General features: G+C 28.3%; 1 protein-coding gene across 1 annotated transcript; it reads right to left on the bottom strand.

The window, feature by feature from the left end:
• Window positions 1-880: 880 nt before the first annotated feature.
• LOC100163465 (neprilysin-2) lies at window positions 881-18139 on the bottom strand. The gene is made up of 11 exons (XM_001944406.4): window positions 18008-18139; window positions 13068-13176; window positions 10334-10456; window positions 9953-10198; window positions 6832-7043; window positions 5387-5772; window positions 4794-5093; window positions 4595-4691; window positions 4285-4456; window positions 3516-3766; window positions 881-1545 (listed from the first exon to the last, which is right to left on the bottom strand). The coding sequence occupies exons 2-11, from the start codon at window positions 13129-13131 to the stop codon at window positions 1204-1206; spliced, it is 2193 nt and encodes a 730-aa protein (XP_001944441.2). The 5' UTR covers window positions 13132-13176; window positions 18008-18139; the 3' UTR covers window positions 881-1203.
• Window positions 18140-21940: the final 3801 nt, after the last annotated feature.

The following is a 21940-nucleotide window of genomic DNA, read 5'->3' as shown; positions in this document are numbered from 1 at the left end:
AAAATTGTCATGTAATAAACACTTGCCCCTTTATTACTATCGATAATTATAAAATCTACCATACCAAATTAAAAATATTTGACTAAAAATGCAAAAAAATCTCAAATGTTTTATCCACTATATACAAGACCGACAATAACAAGTGGTGAATAAAGACTTGAGTGTGTTCGCATGTTTATTGTATTGTATCTTATTATCTTATCTTATCTATTATTTTGCACTAAAATAGTGTGCCGATAAAGTGTGCAGTTTTTGTCTATCGAACTTTTTGGGGTCGAAATTAAAAGTGTACGGTTATCGGATTTAACCAAATAAATGTATCCAAATACCTATGGAATAATATTTTAGTAAATAAAAATTCGATAATGATATCGAAAATTCGGGGGTGCTAATATAAATACCCCCAAGATACCCCCACCCCCCCAGATTGCACCTTTGTTAATATAGTGTTTTAAACTTTAAAGTCGCCATGCTAAGTTGAATTATTTAGCAGACTATTTCATCATAAATTATATCCATAGTTCAAAATATACTTAGGTATATCTATATTAAATTATATCACAATTTTTAGAGATGTTTTTTTTATTTTATAATTAGCTTTTTTTCACAGATTTTTGTGGAGTGTTTTTGTTGGAATAGCAATATAACGTAAATATTTGTTTTCTGCCGTCTTATTAAGGATGTATGAATATCATGAAAATTAGTTTGAAACAGTGGGCATGTTTGGGGATAAGAGTATTCTGCCGTTGTATGATATTGATAATAATTTTATTTGATCTTATACACAACAACAGCAATAAGTCAGAAAACTGGTGGATAGAAGGGAAATGAAAAGAGTATTTGTAGTATTGACAGCTACATGTAAATTGTAGAAGTTGACTGAAAAGTGTTTAAAATATTTATTATAATAAAATGCATAGGTAACAAAATCAAAGTTAAAAAAAAATTTTCCTCCACCCATTTACTTAGTATACTTAGTATAATTTGATAGACGTAAATATAAAAAAAAAAAAAACATAAAATGTCTTAATTTTAAATTGTTTTGTCGGATAATAAAAATCATATATATATAAAATAATTTAGGTGCAAGTTATATTATGATCATGCTTTGTTAGTTGTTACTAGTTGTACACTCATACAATGTAATTAAAAAAATAATAATAATAATAATAATAATATTATATTCCTGACCAGATAGTGGTCTCACCACAACTGGCACTTATTGGCCGGGTTCATGTTGGAGCCTAGAGGACACATGAAGTCGTCGCTGAAGTCTTTTATATTGGAAAACGAGCCGATTATCCGGAAACGGGAGGGTGAATGCTCCCCGGATTTGCTAGTAATTTCTATATATCTCTTACTATCCTTGGAGCACCAGAAATTGGCATGGCTCAACCAAAATATCTGCTGAGGCGTGTACTCTTGGAGCCCGGGCAGTCGCGTTTCGACGCCATGTACTTTGACCCACTCTCTGTACGCTTTATACGCCAGATTTAAGCCTCCCATGTCTGCTATATCGTCGGGCAGCGTTAGATTGCTGTTAAACTATGGAAAATAAGTCGTTAGGTCGTTGTCTTAGGGTAGGATTGTTTAAATGAGGAAATTACGTGATGGGGAGAAGTGGTATTGCGCTAAAAGTGTAGCGATAAGTGAAACGTATTAATACATTTTTTTTAAAATAAATTTGATCGGTGTTTTTTTGAAATATCAGTTACGCGTCAACAACGATCTGATAAAGAAGTGTATTTTGAGCGGTGACTATTCGATAAGATATAAGCATATTTGTGTAGGAACATTTTTAACTCATATATTATTGAAAGAGATTATTGAGAGATATCAAACACAATAAAACAAATATTGAAATGTTCATTTATATAGATTGAATATTTAAATATGAATGTTTAACTGCAAATGTATTCTATCAATAAGAAAATTTGTGATTTTGATATTAGATCGACATTCCGTATAATACATACGTCATATTTTATAACATTATACCTATACTTGTATAGTATGATAAAATATAATGTATCTACTAAAGCAATATCAGGGTTGTTTTTTTTTTTCAAAAAAATGTTCTTTGTATTATTATACACTTGTATAATGTACTTGTAATATGGAATATATAAATGTACTACTCTTTGGTGCAGGATGTAGATTGCAGATGCGGCTGGTATATTTTTTTACTTGAGAGAGTTTCTTAACAGTTCCATTCGAATATAATATAAATATATTTGAATGCGTTATTACTTTTTAAAACTCATAGGTAATAAAAATCCATAGGTATAATCTCGTATAGTCTTGGGTAGTAGGTACTCCGAATAAAGTATTCCGAATACTTTTAGAATACTATTTCCAAAATTTTTTTGTGATGTATTCTGAATACTTTTGAAACTATTCGGAATACTTTAAAAGTATAGAAATTAAATTGTTTGATTTGCATTTTATTCCCTTGCATTTGATTTAAAACAAAAATATAAAATTTATATTTTATGAGTTGGAAATTTGGAATCAATAATATCGTACAATATCAAAAGTGAATGGTGAAAATGCAAAACTTATCGTATTGTCAAAATTTTAAGTTAAACATCGATTTTTATGGGAAAAAATGTGAGCATTTCGATTTTGCAGTCAGAATTAAATTGTATCGATTACTTTTGTGAATAAAATCGTTATTAATAGTGATGTTCAATACATAACGAGATATTGCCACATTTAACGTCAAAGCAAAACGTGGTATTATCATGTTCAAGTCAAAATGTATTATTGCCCATATTATTAGTATTGGAGCATCAAAACACGGCATTGCCAATATTACATTTTTCTTCAAAACGTGGTATTGCCGACAATAATGCGTTTTGCATCAGCAGAAAAAGGAACAACTTTAAAACGCGATATTGCCATTACCTTTTCAAAACCTGCAATACCGCGTTTTGGTCTGACATGAAATATTTAAATCATTAAAAACAATGTTTACAATTTAGGTAGATTTATTTTGACACTGTCAATTGTTTACTTTTCATTTTTTTACATATAAATAAACTTATTCTGAGTGTTTATTGTTGTCAGAAAATGTGTTACAGTTTTCCTTGATTTGTGAACATATTTTGGTTTTTGGCAATACCACATTTTGCATTTCCACTCTTCAATTATAACTGGTATCATTTCATATATTTATCAAAAATATTTTTAAGTATTCGGAATACTTTTATAGTATTCCAAATATTTTATTCGGAATATTATATTTATCAAGTATTCGAATACATATTCGGAATACTATTTTTCATAAGTACTCGAGTATTTATTCCAAATACTTTTCAAAAGTATTTTACCCAATACTAAATATGTGCAATTCGATTTTTTAGTAACGAAATGGGTGAACCATCTTTGGAATTATATCTAGATATACGAAATTCGGGGAAAATTGCATTTTCAATAACAAAATATGATATTTCAACCTTAAATTTAAACCACTTTAAAACGTAGTCTGAAGAAATTTATTTTATTACACACACCTTGAGGCCGTCTTCATTAATGGTGTAATTTCCATACTGTTTGATGAAACACTTTTCCTTTTCCAAAAAGCGTTTATTTGTCTCCTCCACCCACCAATTTGCAAAGTTGCCATGCTTATCAAACATTCTGCCTTTGTTATCAAAACCATGAGTGATCTCGTGACCAATTATAGAACCAACGGTACTGTAAGTTATGTATCGAGGAAGATCGTTGGAGATGGGCACCCCTTGCAAGAAAGCAGCAGTAAACACTAGAAAATTAAAGTGTTTTTTTTTGTAGTATAGCAAATACGGCTGTAATCATGTCTATGTTTATGTACTTATATTATATTATATTATACTATTTTGTATAGGTATACCTAGTTTTCAAATGTATAAATTATAAATTTACGAAAAACATTTTTTTTAATTTTTCTTTTTAGTATGTATAATTAAACTTTTTAAAAATATTAATAATATACATTAAGTATTGAGTCTAGGGTAGAAAAAAGTGATTGAACTTCTTAGTGTTCTCTTTTATATTTTTTATTTACACTGCTCCAAATACTTCACTCAAAATATTGTTGATAGGACACGAAAATAACTTACTGTTCGATGACTTCTATATTTTGTTGATTTAAAAAATATATATAAGTTGCTAACTTTTATGCCTGATTTTCGTTTAAATTATGGATACTAATTTTCAACAATTACACAACACGATTGGCCACTCAATAATATTAACAACTAGGTATACTTATAGTATAAAATACTATATGTTATTACTCACTGAAATTGTTATCCTGAAGATTATAAAACGCATTTACTATTGTTACCAATTCACCATAAGTAACCCAATCTGGTTTATTAACAGGTTTCCTTAATTTCAAAAACTCATTGTCAGTGTTAAATTTAGTCAAATTCAATATTGATGTATAAAAGTCTTGGTCGTTGACGTCCAACTAAGAAAAAAACACATAATTAGTAAGTAGTAACCAAATACTCATAAATCGTAACAAAAACAATTTTTTAAATGTTTTTATTATGTATCGTATTCTAATCTCCAATGCGCTATAGTCTGAACCTAAGGAATTAGTTACATTTTCATAATACGCATTCAACTTGCTATCATCCAACAGCTCATCAGGGTATGCAATGATATGTGTCATTGCTTTTGCTTTGTCCATCGCTTTTTCCCTAAATGAAATAACAAAAATAATAATGTCATAATGTTTTTTACTGCCTACCCTCCGCATATATTTTTATTTAGTACTAGATCGACCGAAGTTTAAACTTTACCTTGTTTCATCGTCCATCCACTCATTTGATAATAGCATTTTGTACAATTCCTTTTTTATATCGTTCGCTATTTCTAAAGTATTATTTTTAGTGTTTTCATTGGAAACCCGTCGAACATACATCGATCCTAAGGCAATTTTAAATAAATCAAAACTGATATCCACGCATTCCATCCATCGAGAGACTTCTTTATTATCGAAAACAAGTTTCCTATACGTATACTTTATCTGTCTCAGTTCTCTAGTCAGGTATTTTACGGCATCATCAACAGATCTTTGCATCATGTAATTTGCTTGGACCCTGAAGGCAAAATCAAATTAAGTTCTACTGCGATTTTAGTGAATTGTAAAGTGTACATAGATCATTTAAATACAAATTTTAGATGAATTTTAATAAATTTTATAATACGTAATTACGAAAAATTATATATTGAAAAATGCATTTATATTATGTTGACGTAGATAATTGGCTATTACTGCTTTTATTATAAAATAAAATGAAGGTTATATTTCGAATAAAATGATACGAATTCGGTTTTTAATTTATTAAAGTTTTGTATTTGTTTTATAACATTAATTGTATTTAATATTTACCTTTTGGGCGTTTTTTTGAGTAGTGCTTCCAAGCCCGAAAAGTATTTCGGCGAAGACACCACTATAATGTCATCCTGACGTATGAATTGGTTCAACAGTTTGTTAAGAAACTCTTGCCATGGTATGCTCGGAAACTTTTGTTGTAGATCGGCGATATTCATCGGTTTGTACAACATGTAGTTAGTTTCTTCTTCCTGTGGGATCGATATCTTGGCCAATTCTATCTCAAAGTCTAATGACTCCCTCAGCTCCTCGGTGGCCCTCTTCCGGTCAGCTCCAAACAGCACTGCGATGTCCACCATGTACTGGTAGTACAATTTCACAACTAGGAAGTCTGTGCCCTGGACCAGGTACTGGCGTTGAAGTCCGAAGGACGGTTGTTGCAGCTGAAATGTTTATCGGGTGCAACAACACCCGCCAAACGCATTATTGATATAAAATAGTAAACTCTCCTGATTAGGTATATGGTCACCATTATGATGGTAAAATCTCCATATTATGGTAAACTCTACCAGGTCAACGTATATGTTTAACTGAAGGAAAATATGTGTACATTAAACTGAGTTGTTTTTAATTGTATTGCTACATTGTGACATTGTGAATTAGCCACACTGAGATAGTGATACATATTTACTAGTTTATTATTATTAATTTGTTATAAAAAAAATTTCTATGTCAAAAAAAAATTGATTATACCTAATATAGACTAAATAATAGACACCTTTACTTTTTAGATACTGAGCGTCGCGTAGGAAACAAAAACAAAATTTAGGAAAAATGGGACAGTCAAATATCATTTAAGTGGATGAAAACATATATAATGATAAATATTTTATTATATTTATAACTATTAAAAAGGTGGACAAGTGGGTACTGATCTACTGTACAGTAGTTTTCGAGTATGTCATTGTAATGGATGTATGGATATTTGAATTCCATGATAAATCATTGGATATGAAAAACGATTCTGAACGGAGACGGTGCGTTAGCCTAGGCCTAGTGGCCAATCTTCTATTACATATTTTAATGTTATAAGTATGAAAAGAAAGACTTTTATGAATTTCTAACTAAATAATAATTTACTACGTTTAAATAATTTCTCATTGCTATTAATAGCTGAAAAAGTTTCAAAATTGTTTGAAAATATTACCACGTATGGATAATGGCGTTTTAACATTTATTAACAATTTCAAGTATCTAGGTTCATTCGTTTTTAAGTTACAACAAATTATCAAAAACTGATTGATGAAAATTGATTCATTTACCTATGAAATTACATTATCGTAAAAATTTAAATTCAAACACGTGTGTTTTTACATGTGAAATTACACACAGTGTGAGTACAAAAATGTTTATAATTCAGGACTCTGCACTTAACGACTACAGATAATTGTTTTCATCTTATGTTAAACATAATGATATTGTATTAATATAGAATAGCTTACAAAAATAGCTGTTTTCGTAGAGTTTTTTAAAAGTTTTGTGGTCGTTAATATTAATAAGTAATCCATCTTCTGGCCCATTTCTTTAAAACTGTACATGCTGTCCATCCACTCGAACTTCGATTCGTTCCAATTCTCAGCTTCCAGTAATGGCCATCCGCCGAGGCTTTTCAAAATTTCCTTCATTGGTCCCAAGCCTATCTTTTCAATTTTTCCTATTAACATACAATTTATAGCAAATTATTTAATATATCTGTGTTTCCAAATCACGTGATAAAATCATGATCCAGATCAAATTTTGTAAGTGGTATTTTTGAGACAGAATTAATTTACGTGAAATACGAATGACATATTTAATATTCAGTAAAAATTATCATCGGATGTGTTAATACTTAAAATTCAAATTAAAAAAAAAATACATGTAAATAGGTATTATATCTACATTTTACATATATCTTATGTTATAATATGTGTTTGATAAAAAAAAACAGTTCAAAAGTTGTAAAAATCAAAACAAAATAAATGTGGGCCAAAGGTTACAGCTCCGGTGTACATTCGGTTTCTAGAAGGGATGATAGTATGTACCTATATTAGTATATTATATTTTTTTTTTTTTTTTATTTATTTGAAGTAATCCACAATCTATACATTTCTTAGTATAATAAGTAGGTTTGATAGGTGAAGTAAGAGTGATGTGAATAATATGATTAGGGAAGATACCCAGCGGTAACACCCTGTGGATATTATATTAAATATTTAAATTTGAATTCAATGATATAAAATCATTATAGACATAAGAAAAACGATTCTGAACAAAGACAGGCCGTCAGCCTATATTAGATATTAATTATATATTATGATATTATTGCTATTAAAGTAATTTATTAATAATCCATAAATAATCCAGTAAGTTGAACTAATTGTTGAAAAAATTATACTTAATTATCAAATTATAATCATATTTGATCGTCTATCCCTAATCGAATATTATCCCCACACCCTAATCACATTCATAATCCAAATTATAGTTTATTATCGAATTTTCGAGCTATATAATGTTCTATAAGAGACAAGGCCGTCCCTACAATTTGCGGGGCCCGGGGCATAAATCGTATAGCGGGGCCCACAAAAAAAAATTGGTGCATTATTTTATTTAAGTAATAATAATTGTAATAATATTACTTGTAAAAAAAAAATAATATGTGCTGTATTACCAGACTTTTTGCATTGGTCCTACACTCCCGTTTACATTTCTGCGGGCGCCCTTTTTCAGTATGTGAAGTATTTTTACCTATTACAGTATTACCTTTACGAATACCTCACCTAACCATTTTGCACCAATTTATCATACACATGTATATATTATTATCTGTAATTAAATTACTGTATATTTTTATAATAGATTAATAATATTTGAATATAATGATGTACCGGTTAAATAATTTCTTAGTATGTGACCGAAAACGATTACAGATTAAACTCACACATACTAATGTTCATTTACTTTCCACACACTTACAAGCATTTGAATGTCCTCATGTTAAATTGCCTATATAATTTCCTTAAAACACAACCGACTGGAGTCCCCTTAACGGATTTATTATAATAATAATATATAATTTGCTTAGTATACTAGAAAAAGACTATTCACTTTTACCATGGTATATTCGTGTATATCCTGCACAAGTATTACGTTCTTGATTTCATTTAATTAATAATATATTATTAATAAAATCTCAAATTATATAATAATTAGTATAAAATGTAAATCGTTGTACTTAAAGAAAACTTTGGATTTTTCGTGTGCGTGGGCGCGGGGCCCAAACGAGAAGTCCAAGGAGCGGGGCCCGGGACGTGGGCCCCGCTCGCCCCGGCCTAGGGACGGCCCTTTATAAGACATTAAGTATTAAGACATAACAAAATGTGTTGGTCATTTGTTCTGTTCCGACTACGTCAGAGGTAAGACATGTGTTCTTCCTCCGTACCTAAATCGTAGTTTATCAGTATCGGTATAATATATTTTGTTTAAATATATAATAATATATAACTAAGTTGTTACGAAAGTCTCCGTCTTTATACGCACGCTACAATTTTATCTTATTTTACCGTACATTTATTGATATATTATCTAACTTTTATAGTTTCAGATAGCAATTAATCTTAGGTGTCTATAATGTAATTTAAATGTTTAAAATTGTGTGCAGTATTATTGAAAAGGGACTCTCTGGAATATTCGGTCTGTAAAAATATGGCACATTACTATTTTATAGGCTATAAAGAAGTAAATTTTAATAAAATGATGAATAACATTAAAACAAAATTTACTTGTTCAAGTTACTCAAAAACTATCAAAAAAAATCTCCGAAATTAAAACTTTATGAACCCGTGTCGCAACATAATTCTGTAGAGAAAAATATCGAAGAACTCATCATATCAGTTTCGTTTTTGAGCTCGCAGTAGGACAATTTTACTAAATTTACTAAATCATCCTATACAAACTAATACCTACTATTCTGATTTATGAAAAACTCAATATAAATAATTGTATGATTATTTAAAATCAACCTGTATTAGTAGATTTGTATAAACATAAACATGTAATATCTGTATCAAATCATGAACATAATACTGGATGTTAATATACGCTTACTAAAGTGCCAAACATTTTTAGACAAAAAAGTGTCTTGTATATAATACTGGTCTTGATTTATGTCGTTTGTTAAATTTTAATATTAATCAGTTTAATAATTTAAAGTCATTAAAAACTTATCCTAAGTATGTGGATTTTTCAAAGATAATAGAATTATGATAAGGGTGATATGTACAATTGTACTTAAGTAACTGATTGTTTTTTAAATTTTTTTCGTATTCTTAAGGTGATGAGAACTCGCTCCTCCGACACAAGCTTTGCTTTTAGAGGTGCTGCAATATGTAACTTATGGTATTTTATGTCATTCTTTTTTGTATTATTATTATTATTATTATTATTATTATTATTATTATTATTTGTTCAAATTTATTCACGCAATTCAAACATGTCGCGAAAAATACGCCAAAATATAAAATATATTATAATATGATTGTATAATTTTGCTAATCTAATTAATTTGTAAGACCATTATACCTTGGTCCATGCACGATTTAAACTGTAATTTCATCATCTTGAACGGTCTCAGTTCATCTGGTTGAATGGGTTCGGTGAGGATCATTCGCTTCTGATTATAAAGCGCGTCATTAATCACTGATGATAAGTCTCGTGATAGTTCGTCGTCATTGAGAATTGTGTTTTTTATAAAATTACCACACGCAAACTGATAAAAATCATCACATGGATCTACTGATTGATCCATGTTGTTGATAATGGAAGCCGCTAGAATATTATTCAGTTTTAATATCATATAATCAGACACATTATATATTTATCAATCGTACAATGTAAATGTTTTAATAAATGTATTATAAATCAGAAATTAATCTTGTCGTATAACAAATAAATGACCCTTACCAGCTTTCACACAACCGGTTGAGAGGCATAAAAGGTCATCTTTTTCGTATTCACTATTCTGGAGCGGCCTCCATGAATTAGCAACCAAACCATTCATTTCAGGTGATATCGACGGAAGATTCTCTGTGAAAATTACAGAATTGGACATAAATTATAATCGTATAGCCTAGGAAGTTTAATTATCATTCTACCTAATTTATATGTAGCATAATACTATAGCTGTGAGCAGAGGTGTTCCCAATATTTTTTTTGAGAGTATACTAAGACTCTAGTCAAGGTGAAGATCCATGATTTAAACAAGGGAGGGTAGAATGATAAAAATAGAACCTTTTTTTAAGTATTTAAAAATACTCATAAATATTTTTAAAATAAAAGTAATAAACATGAATATTTAATAATATGCAAATATTTTTACTGTGGTCTATAATTATAAAGGATGTGTTAAAAATATGAAAAAAAAATCAAACTTGCAAACTCAATCGCTGAATGTGTTGCTAAGCTCAAATATCGTGAGCAGCTGAACCGATTTGACTCAAGTTTTTTTTAAGATGTTCGTCAATCCAATGGACGGGAGAAAGTTTTTATGAAAGAAAATTTTAGGAAAATCCGCCGGAAAAATAGATAATTTGAATGTCAAAAAATAAAATAATGGCGACATCTGTCCAGAAATTTAACTAAATAATAATAGTTTATTGTATATTGCTTGCTATTGCTTACGGGCATGTTTGTTTATTTGTATTATTATTTTTTGTCAATATATAAAAACAGACGTTCTCGATTGATGAGGTATCATACATTTTTCAAGCTCCATTTTTTATATATAGATGAATTTTTGTGTGTAGATTATACCTCTGGGAAGAAGATAGGCTTAAAAAGGGTTTTTTCATTCATCGGATTTTAGTATGGTTAGGTTAGATTAGGATTTTGTATTAATTGATTATATTAATCCACCGTAGGTAGAATTAAGTAAAAATGACAAACTTGGTATAACTTTGATACTCTAGAATCTAGATTTAGACTGTAAAATCTAGATTTAGAACTCTAGAGTCTAGAGTTAAATCATAAACCTACGTACAAACAGCACGTGGTCCGCGATCTACCACAGATAGATTGCCTACCTTATAATATACCTACTGCTGTAAACCAGAATTTTTTATTCCGGGCAACGGAAAAGTTAAGATAAGTTTTGAACACGATATTATACCAAATATTAAATAACGAGTTGAACAAAGTTTGAGTCATATAGAGTTGGTACATTTAACGGGCATCGAAGTGCACAGGATCAGGTAGTTAAAAATAAAGAAATAAATAATATTATAATCGTGAATATATGTGAATGCAGCGTGAAGTATTTAATTATACATTTTTACTGGATAGTCAACTCAACGCATTGTAAATCAGTTAACAAATAATCGAAGTCTGATCATATTTATGGAATATTATAAAATAATAATATAATAAAATCGCAGCGATTAAAGTTTGGTAATATTAAACAAATTACTGTTTTTTTAAAATATAAACTATAATTACTAATTGCGATAAACATGCGCACAAAGGTATATTACTATAACGTCGAACTGGCTCTTATTTCGATATTATTTTCAATAAATAAGTTAAAAGAGTATTAACACAATATGACTATATTATATTTCACATGACCAATGAAAACATTTCTGTATTATAATATAATATATTATATTGTACATTAACCAAAGGAGAACTGAAATTTGTAGTTGGATGTTGATCCTATATTTCATGTTTATAATAAATACTCCACCAAATCAAGACATTTTTAGTTTCAAACTCGTATCCCCCTTCCTGCAGTATGTACAAAACGAGGACAAACAATATGGTCAAATACGAAAATCGAGCACACAAACATCACCCACGACCAATAAATGAAAAAAGAACCAAGACCTTTGTTTGAATTCTATAATTTGTCTTTCATATTTATAAGATATCTTCTCCTTGAATGTCCATACTTGGTCGAAGAGAGAAAAATCTTTCAACAGCCAACGAATCTTAAAATATTTTATTAATAAAAATCTTTAATTCATTAATGTAAATACTTAAAAAAACTAATCGTAAAACCGAATGTAAATATTTCGCATAGGTATGAATAAGTATCTACTATTATAACTATTACTATTCTTATTAACAAATTGTATGTCTAATGTATGATTATTATGAAGAATGTACATATTATTATAGTGTCAAATATAAAATATAAATTGTTTTGGGCAATGATTTAATTTTTGAAGCCTTAATAAATATTTATTAGTATTTATTAAATAAATCAACATTTTAATATTATATTTTTTGCGTATAACATGGTATATGCGCAGGCACGACTGCACGAGGCAGTCCCGCTGTCGTGAAACTCGACAGGAGCTTATAGGTGCGACAGTTGTACACAGGTAAGTCACAACTGTAGCACGGGCTAAGTGTTTTATTTTATGATTGTTTTATGCAAGTATAAATGTAACATTTATGTACATACAATGTATAATTAACTATAATACTACATAGGTGTACCTCATGGGGTATGTTTCCAGACGGATTTAAAAAACATATTATTGCAAATATACCATGTTCCAGTTATCACGACATTAATAGATTGGTATGTAATATCATTAGGTACCTAACTACTATTACCTATCTGCCCTTTACGTATTTGTTTGTCGTTACTGAAGTCGATTGATATTATTATGGCATTACAAGTTGTTTGTCTTACTTGCGTTACAGCTGTGGTTCAAGTAGATCATGGACAAAGCTAGGGCCACGAACGATGATAGCATTCTGCCGGTGACGATTACCTGATTCCGTTCCAAGTTGTCGGGCTTCTGAAATGGAGCAAATACCAATATTATTATTCTGAGCTATTATTATATGAAAACGTACGTAAGTATGCGTGTGTGTGTGAAATGTATGACAAGTAAGTAAACAACAGTACATGATTCGTCCTATTATACAAATGAGATCAAGGAATCTAGAAAGTACTGAAATACATATTTCGTATTTGTATGTGTAGTAAATGATTTACTAGTATGAAGTTCTTCCTTTACATAAGACAACGATGTTTAATATAGCAAAATAGTAAAATATTTATACACGCATAAAACTTGTGTTTTGGATTAATTGTATGTACCTAATATACTAAATTTATATTATAATATATATTATATTATATACATATATTATGTTACTAAGAACATAGTTTTAGATTTTGAGCGTTGTGACGAATAATGTACCTATTGGTTTTAAAATGATAATTGTGTATCTTTTTTTCTTTCTTTATTATATATTATTTTGTGTCGGTCTTAATGATAACAAGAAGTAAAATATTTCCAGTAATTTTCATAAATGTTGGGTAAAACAAATAAAAATGGGCTATATCGCCAATATTATTATTCTGAGATAATAAAATACCAAAAAAGCAGGTAAGTGAATGTCGCTATGCTGTACAGTAGATTTCAAGTGAGTCATTGTATAATGGATTGTATTAGACTTGAATTCAATGATATAATATCATTGTATAAGAAATGAGCGGAGACGGTTTGTTGGTCTGGATATTTTATATTGTTATTATTTATTTTATAAAGTAAGTTGAATTAATATTATAATATTATTATTTGTTATTCGTTTCTATGGTGATAAACAAAGCGATAGAAATTAAAATCCCATTTTTAGCGTTTTTTCGTAATTTTTCGGTGATTTTTCCCGTGGCATTTAATAACTATTGAGAAAATTGAAAAATGACCCTTTTAAAGTACCATCTTGATCCAATTTTCTAAAAGATAAGGTACTATATGTTGAAATCGAAGCACTGCTTCTTGTAGGAATTTTGTATACAAGATATAAAAAATAAATAAATAAATAAATAAATACCATTTTAAAACCAATCCGCTCAGAATCTAATACGTAGGGATGCATGTGTGTGTGAAATGCGAATCGCGGACGTTTCGCCCCCGCCGTTTCGTCCCCGTCAAAAAAACCAGTCCACGGACGTTTCGTCCCCGGCAATTATTGAGATAGGACGTTTCGTCCCGGAGAGTTATTAGCCATAGGACGTTTGGTCCCCGGCATACTTTGATAATCTAAATGCTTCTATTTTTAATGAACAATTCTGTAATGTCTAATATATAGTGTTGTAAAGTATTTGAGTAAAATTATTCAAATATTTTATTGAATACTTTTTTTTATTCTTTTAATTCTTAATTTGTTTCTACTTTTAATTATTCTTGTTAAATAAAAATACCATGCCGTCGTGGCTTTACTTTAACATTATAACAATGTAATATTATATAATTATTTAACTACTTTATTTTAAGAGTATTTGAGTAATTACTTAAATACTTTTAAAAAGTATTTTTTACAACACTGCTAATACAGTATCTATAATATAGGCTATAGGTAAGTAATAAAGATTGTTCGTGCACTATACAGCCAAGCAGGTTTGTGAGCTGAAATTCTAAATTTATTTTAACACATTAAATAATGGGATTTTCAAATAGGTATAAAGTATTTAGTACCTATATCAAAAGTTATTAAGATAAACCTATTCGATAAAATGTTTCTACTTACTATTTCCACAATTCTACACACTCACTGTACACAGTTATATTTTGTTCGTATTGTAATGCCTAACCGATAATAGTTTTAAGGAAAAGAAATTGCAATCATATTGCACGGGATTTCAATATATAATGATGATAATGACATTTTATACTATTTAAAAAACATAAGTCAGTTGACCTAAAAATAAATATATAATTTATCTTAATATTATAGTATACTTATTTAATTTTAATTTATTAATTTTTACTACATTTTGTGTTGACTTAATACAATTGTGATTATGTATTTGTATAGTTTGTAGTATTGTCATTTAAATGTTAAATTGTTCATTAAAAATTAATGCATTTAGTTTAACAAAGTATGCCGGGGACGAAACGTCCGTGGACTGGTTTTTTTGACGGGGACGAAACGGCGGGGGCGAAACGTCCGTTTACCGTGAAATGCATACTGGTATGCATTAATAGTGCGTGATTACGATATCAGCTAACACTGTCTAAATATATCGGCTGGATTCAAATGAGTTTTTCGGAAGAATTTACGAGGTATAGGTACTGCAGAAATACACATTTGGTGAAATTTTGAAAATGTAATACTTCTGGCACAAATTAATATGTATTTTTAAAATATATTATAACACCTATTTTTTTGCACACGATTTGGACTAATTAAATTTTTTAAGTCGATTTTTTATTATTTTTAGTAACGCAGTTAAATAAACACAAAAATGTAGTATTTAAATATATGTATTCATATTTTGAAATCCAGAAATTAATTGTAAAAATAAAATCCATAAGTAGTTGTTATAAAGGGAATAAAAAGTTTGCGTAAATGTTATAAAATGTATTGAGAAAAAATAAAACTATTTACAAAAAAAAAGGTAAACAGGCAAATTTTATATTTTTAAATTGTATTCAAACAATGTATACAATTTTATATTTATATTTTAGATTCTGAGCGGAGCGAGGAAGCTATTGTTTTTACAATGGTGTTTATTTATTTATTTTTTTTCTTTTTATATCCTGTATACAAAATTTCTTCCAGAAGGAGTGTTTCGATTTCAACATATAGTACCTTATCTTTTATCAAATTGGATTAAGATGGTACTTTAGAGAGGTCATTTTTCGATTTTCTTAATATTTATTTAATGCCACGGGAAAAACCATCGGAAAATTACGAATAAAACGCTAAGAATGGGATTTTAATTTTTAACGCTTTGTTTATCACCATAGAAACGAATAAAAAATTATAATATTTTAATATTTATTCAACTTACATGATAAAATAAATAATAACAAAATATAAAATATCCGGACTGACAAACCGTCTCCGCTCAGAATCGTTTTTCTTATACAATGATATTATATCATTGAATTCAAGTCTAATAGGTACAACCATTATACAATGACCCACTTGTAATCTACTTTACAGTAGAGCGACATCCACTTAGCTGCTTTTTTTTTAAATTTGAGTGATGACTGCACTTCAATACATTTTTGAATTTAAGATCTGGTATTATTGGTGTAATTGAGTGAAAGCCTCTACAAAGATATAATTTTTAAGGAGTTGTGCTTACGCAATTCTTTCGTTCCTTGTGGCCACTGCTAGTCTTTTGTGTGTAGACGTGTAGTAAATTATCAATAGGGTGTGTATACAAATATACTAATCACTAGTAGCAAGTACTTATAAATCATAATAATTATGCAATACACGTTTAGACAGGTGGTGCATATAGTTACTAATTGCCTCTCAAAGTTAAAAATGTCCATAATTTTTGCACGAATTGCCTTTAGACTAATATGAAATTTTTCCTTTACCTACCTACTTCAAATAACGCCGCAGTCGCAAAATACATATGAATTCTGGGTTGTGTATTATATATTATATACTTTGTTCTTAGACCGTTGTCGGGCACCCGTCTTATGTCCCGATATACAAGGCTGGGCAAGTTAATGATTTTTTTTTAACTCAGTTAAGTTAAGTTAATATGCACCAATAACAAAAAGTTAAAAGTTAAAAGTTAATTTAACTATAGGTTAACTCAGTTAAGTTTAAAGTTAATACACACTTTTTGTTAACTTTTTATTAAGTTAAAAAAAAGTTAATTTGTTTTCATTAACTCGTTAATGCCCAGCCTTGCCGATATACCCGTACCAGTATAATATATATATATATATTATATTATACGTCTTTACTATAAATTTTATTTTTTATGATAACAATTCTGACAATCCTATATTGTAATCGTTGAGAATTTTTCAAACTATAATAAATGTTGTATGGTTTTAGCCTAATGTGGTTTCCAATTGTGTATAATGTACATCATAATAAAAACCCTTCGTAAACTACGTGTATAAATGGCTAAGTAAAAAAAATATAAGATCTTTAAGCACTATAAAGATGTGATATCATGAACAAATGATGAGTATATTGTATTTGAATTTTAAATCCATGTCATTCACTCGATGCCGTTCCTTAATTTGCCGCACTTACTTGATGAATAATACAACTATATGATCGGTCAATTGCATAAAAACATGGGTATTCTCTTGTTCTCAGACCTCAGTTATCAACCATTCTCACATTCTATCTATAAGGTACAATGTATATTATAAGAGTTCATAAAGCGTATCTTATGAGTTGATACTGTCGAAGAGTTTTGCTCTATTCCTGAATCTCTATGACAGTGATCAAAATAAGAAATAACTTTGTTTATAAATATAAATCTGTGTAATATATTATAATGAATTGTGAATCGAAAAATTAAGGCATAGTTACCTATAAATTATTATGCACATACTACCTATACTGTTTATATAACTAATTAGTTATAATTAATAAATAGTAACATAAATAATAGTGCAATTGCATATTGCCAGAATATAATAATATATTATCTAAATAAAATAATGGATTTAAGTATTTAACCATTATTGAGAAATTAAACACGTTTTATATAGGTACCTACTCGCTATTAATTAAATAATAGTTATTATTATATTTTTGTCATGATAAAAAAATTAAATTTTAAGTTTTAACTTAACTTATATTTGTCTATATTAACTTATCTTAACGAGTTAAAAGAATTAATTTACTTACCAAGCCTTGATATAGTATATTATACGTTGTTCGACGAATGTCGTGGCGTGAATGACGACCCAAGAGACTGCACGGCCGCGCGTTTACACCTAAAATGTTGAAGGTAAATGATACTCAATAGAAAATATGGCTTAATATATACTACAGAAGTTGTAGTTGCCAGAAACGAATTTCCACTAATCATTTTACAGTAACTGATATCGTTATTGAATTTTAGACGTGTAAAAATATAACCGATTACTGATTTGGTAATCGAATAATTATTAATAAAAAATATGATTAGGCTTTACATTATACCATAAAAGCGAGCATTAATATGCAAAATTAATGCATTTCCGTTAAATATTTCATTGATATTTGTTAGGAAATATTAATAAAGTCATGTCAAACGCGTAGGTTAAAGACGGTTAATGACATTGTAGAATTATATGACTCACATAGCTATATAATAGTTATATAGTTATAAATTTCCACAAATCACAATAAACACTATCGTTATTTCGATTCAGACGTATAACAATCCAACCGATTATTGATTATGTAGGTAATTAAATAACTACGAGTAAAAAATATGAATAGGCTTTAAATTATATTATTATAGGTAATTTAATATTAATATGAAAAATTAATGTAGTTCCGTGAAATAGTTTATTGAAATTCATTTGGAAATATCGAAAAGTCACATCAAACTCGTAGATATACCAGTACTGTACATATTATACTGGTATGAACAGTATACTCCAAGTTTTGCAATAAACAATAAAATATATATATACCTATTTATGTATTACCTATGTAACAACTAACAATATATTATAATACCTAAGAAAAACAGGTAATTGGATTAAACGCATGGGCTAAATTATATTTTATTAGTTCTGTACAAATTGTAATAATAGGTAATATTATTTCAACACTTGTTCATTTCAGTAAATTTAGTTTAAATCCAACAATATTCATTCTATAAGGCCATAAATGTTCAGTATCATTATTGTATTATACATATAGAAATTCATTGCAATGTAATTATTATAAAAAAGGTGGGTTTTTTTAAAGTAATAAAAATTAATAACCGAACTTGTGTCCTACTATCTTGATCCTTTATCAATATTTAATGTCACTTAAATTTACATCAACTTTATTTTCCATGGCATGCGTTATGATATTACGCTCAAAAGCATAGCATGTTGGTTTTCGAAGAATATATTCATTGTCCATGATTGCAATTTCTAAACTTAATATAATATATTGTTATATCTTAATACCTAACTACATTTTATCCCCGATATTATAATATTCAATATATCCATAAAGGTAATATTACTTTATTACTTTGTCACCGTAATAATAAAATTGTAACCATGTGGTCCGTTGTTCAGAATTTTCTTGTTATTCACCAAGTTCAATAATAATTTTTAGGTACCTATAATACAATTTCACTTGTCATTAATAACCACCTAACCTCCTAACCTACAGCGTATTAGTTTATTAAGGTGTATATTTTCAACTATTTGACAGGTACCTACTTATTGTGGTAACGGGTTAAACACATCGTTAATATGAAATAATTAAAATGTATTCTAAATACATTTCATAAATATTGATTTAAAATTCTAAATATCTCCTGATATATCATAAAGCAGTTTTTTTTTTTATTAGACACACAGAGACAAGGGCTACACATATATTATATTTTAATTTAATTTAATTTTTTGGTGAAAAGTTAAAAGTTATTTCTTTATTTTATTTTATTTAAGAAACAATTGAAAATTGCTATTTTATAGAGTTCATTTTTAACATTTTATTTTCATTAATCTCATGATTTTAGATTCTGAGTGGAACGATGAATGTATTGATTTTACAATGATGTGTGTTTTTTTATTTATTTAATTTTTTTCCAAATGGAAATTTAAAGTAAATCAAAATAAATCAGTACACACTACGTTTACACTAAGACAAGCATCTTGCCCAAGGGTACTACTTTATGGCATCCCTATTCCTTCATCACCTTCAGTAAAATACCTTGGTCCAACCCTCGATCAACGCTTAACCTGGGCTCAACACATACGTGAAAGCAGCTATGGGGAAATGCTAAAAATTCAAACCTGAATAAGATTCAAGCTTTTCAAAATATGACCTTAAGAAAATTATTTAATGCACCTCCATACATATCAAACCATACTCTACATTTAAATTGTAACTTAAATACTATTAATGACAAAGCTAAACGTTTTTATAAAAAATTTCATAGCTGTCTATCCTCTCATTCAAATCCACTCATTAAAAACTTATCATCCCTCACAATCCCAGGTAGCCCTCCAAGGCGACTTAAACGTAAATAGTGCAGAGATTTATTACTTTAAATAATTACATATAAGTTATAACTATATATATAATATAAATACTAACATATAACTAAACTCGCATTTAATTAAACCAAGACGAAAGTGTCATTAGTGGGTGGCTTCTTTCCTCAAACTTATAAGTATTACCCTATTTGTTTCTCTCCCTATCGCACATAATGTTATTATGTCTACGATATAGATTGTATATTTTCTTCTAAAAATAAAAAAAAAAATTTAATTTTTTTTTATTTAAATTTTTTTATTTTTGTGTCTGTCATCACGGTTTGGGGCAGTAAAATTGCTTCGATTTTCTTCAACAGTATCTTTTTTGATGGCAAAGTGAAATCTAGTTGGTGCATTCGGCAAGTCAAATTTGAAATTTCCAATAGTTTTCAAAAGTGCCGTGAAAACAAAAGAAAAATTAAGGAAAAATGGGAATTTTTACACAAAATCTGTTTTCGAGAAATTGATTTTGGGTTTTTGTTGTACTTTAAATAAATGTCCGAAGATACATGAAATTTCACTGGTTGTTTATATTTCCATTTTCTATACATGATAAAATTTTAAAAATATTTTGATTTGTTTTGAACTATTTAGGGACAATTTCAGTTTCCAATATTATTATTTTTTTCTATGAATGTCAATAAAACTTTATTTGTTGAGTAAAAATACTTGAAAATTTAATACAAGGCTCATACTATATTGTTACAATGACATTTGAAAAATATTAAAAATCCTTAGTCACAGTTTTTTTTTATTAGCATTTAAAGTTCAAAAATTGACAAAATATGAAAAATCACGAAAATTAGCAAACTATTTTGAGTTTATAATTCGTAAAAATTATTCTTTTTAGAACTAAGATTTTAAAATGTAATGCAAGATTTTTTATAGGATAATCTACCTTTATCAAAAAAAAAAATGTCTATAAGAAACTCAAATTAAATTTTTATGAGCGTTTGAAATTCATATTTTTACAACATTTGATATTCACTCGATTTCTTACGTAACGATTTTCTTATTTTGTTGTAATTAAAAAACGAATGACTGTAGAAACTAGAATATTTCACTGAATGTTTATATTAGCATTTATATATACGATAAAATTTTGAAAATAATTGGACTCTTTTTGAGCGGTTTACAGACATTGTAAGTTTTCAATTTTTTTAGTTAGTATATTCTATATTATGTAGTGGTGAAAAATATTCCTGGTATTATTTTGAGAATAAAAACATTTTTTTTACATGAGTTTTAAAATATTATTGTATGTGAACCATCAACGATCCAAAAGATAATGGTTTGAAATAAACTTGAGGTCAATACCAACAATATGAATGAAATAATAGTGTATTTCCATTTTTCAGTAATTATAAAGTGTACAAAAGTCGTATAATGTGTGTGTGTATGTGGCTGAAAAATTCATGAAATTTTAAAACCCTAATTATAAGTATATCTAATACATATTATTATTTGATGTTCGATACACTATAAGATTCGATGTTCTAGTTATAATAATACATTAATATTTAATAATAGATTCATATATATACGTTGAGTACTTTGCTTCACATAAGGTAACCCTGATCTTTAG

This window comes from Acyrthosiphon pisum, chromosome X (genome assembly GCF_005508785.2).
Source record: "Acyrthosiphon pisum isolate AL4f chromosome X, pea_aphid_22Mar2018_4r6ur, whole genome shotgun sequence".
Taxonomy (NCBI): Eukaryota; Metazoa; Arthropoda; class Insecta; order Hemiptera; family Aphididae; genus Acyrthosiphon; species Acyrthosiphon pisum.
This window is presented reverse-complemented; position numbering and strand designations above follow the sequence as displayed.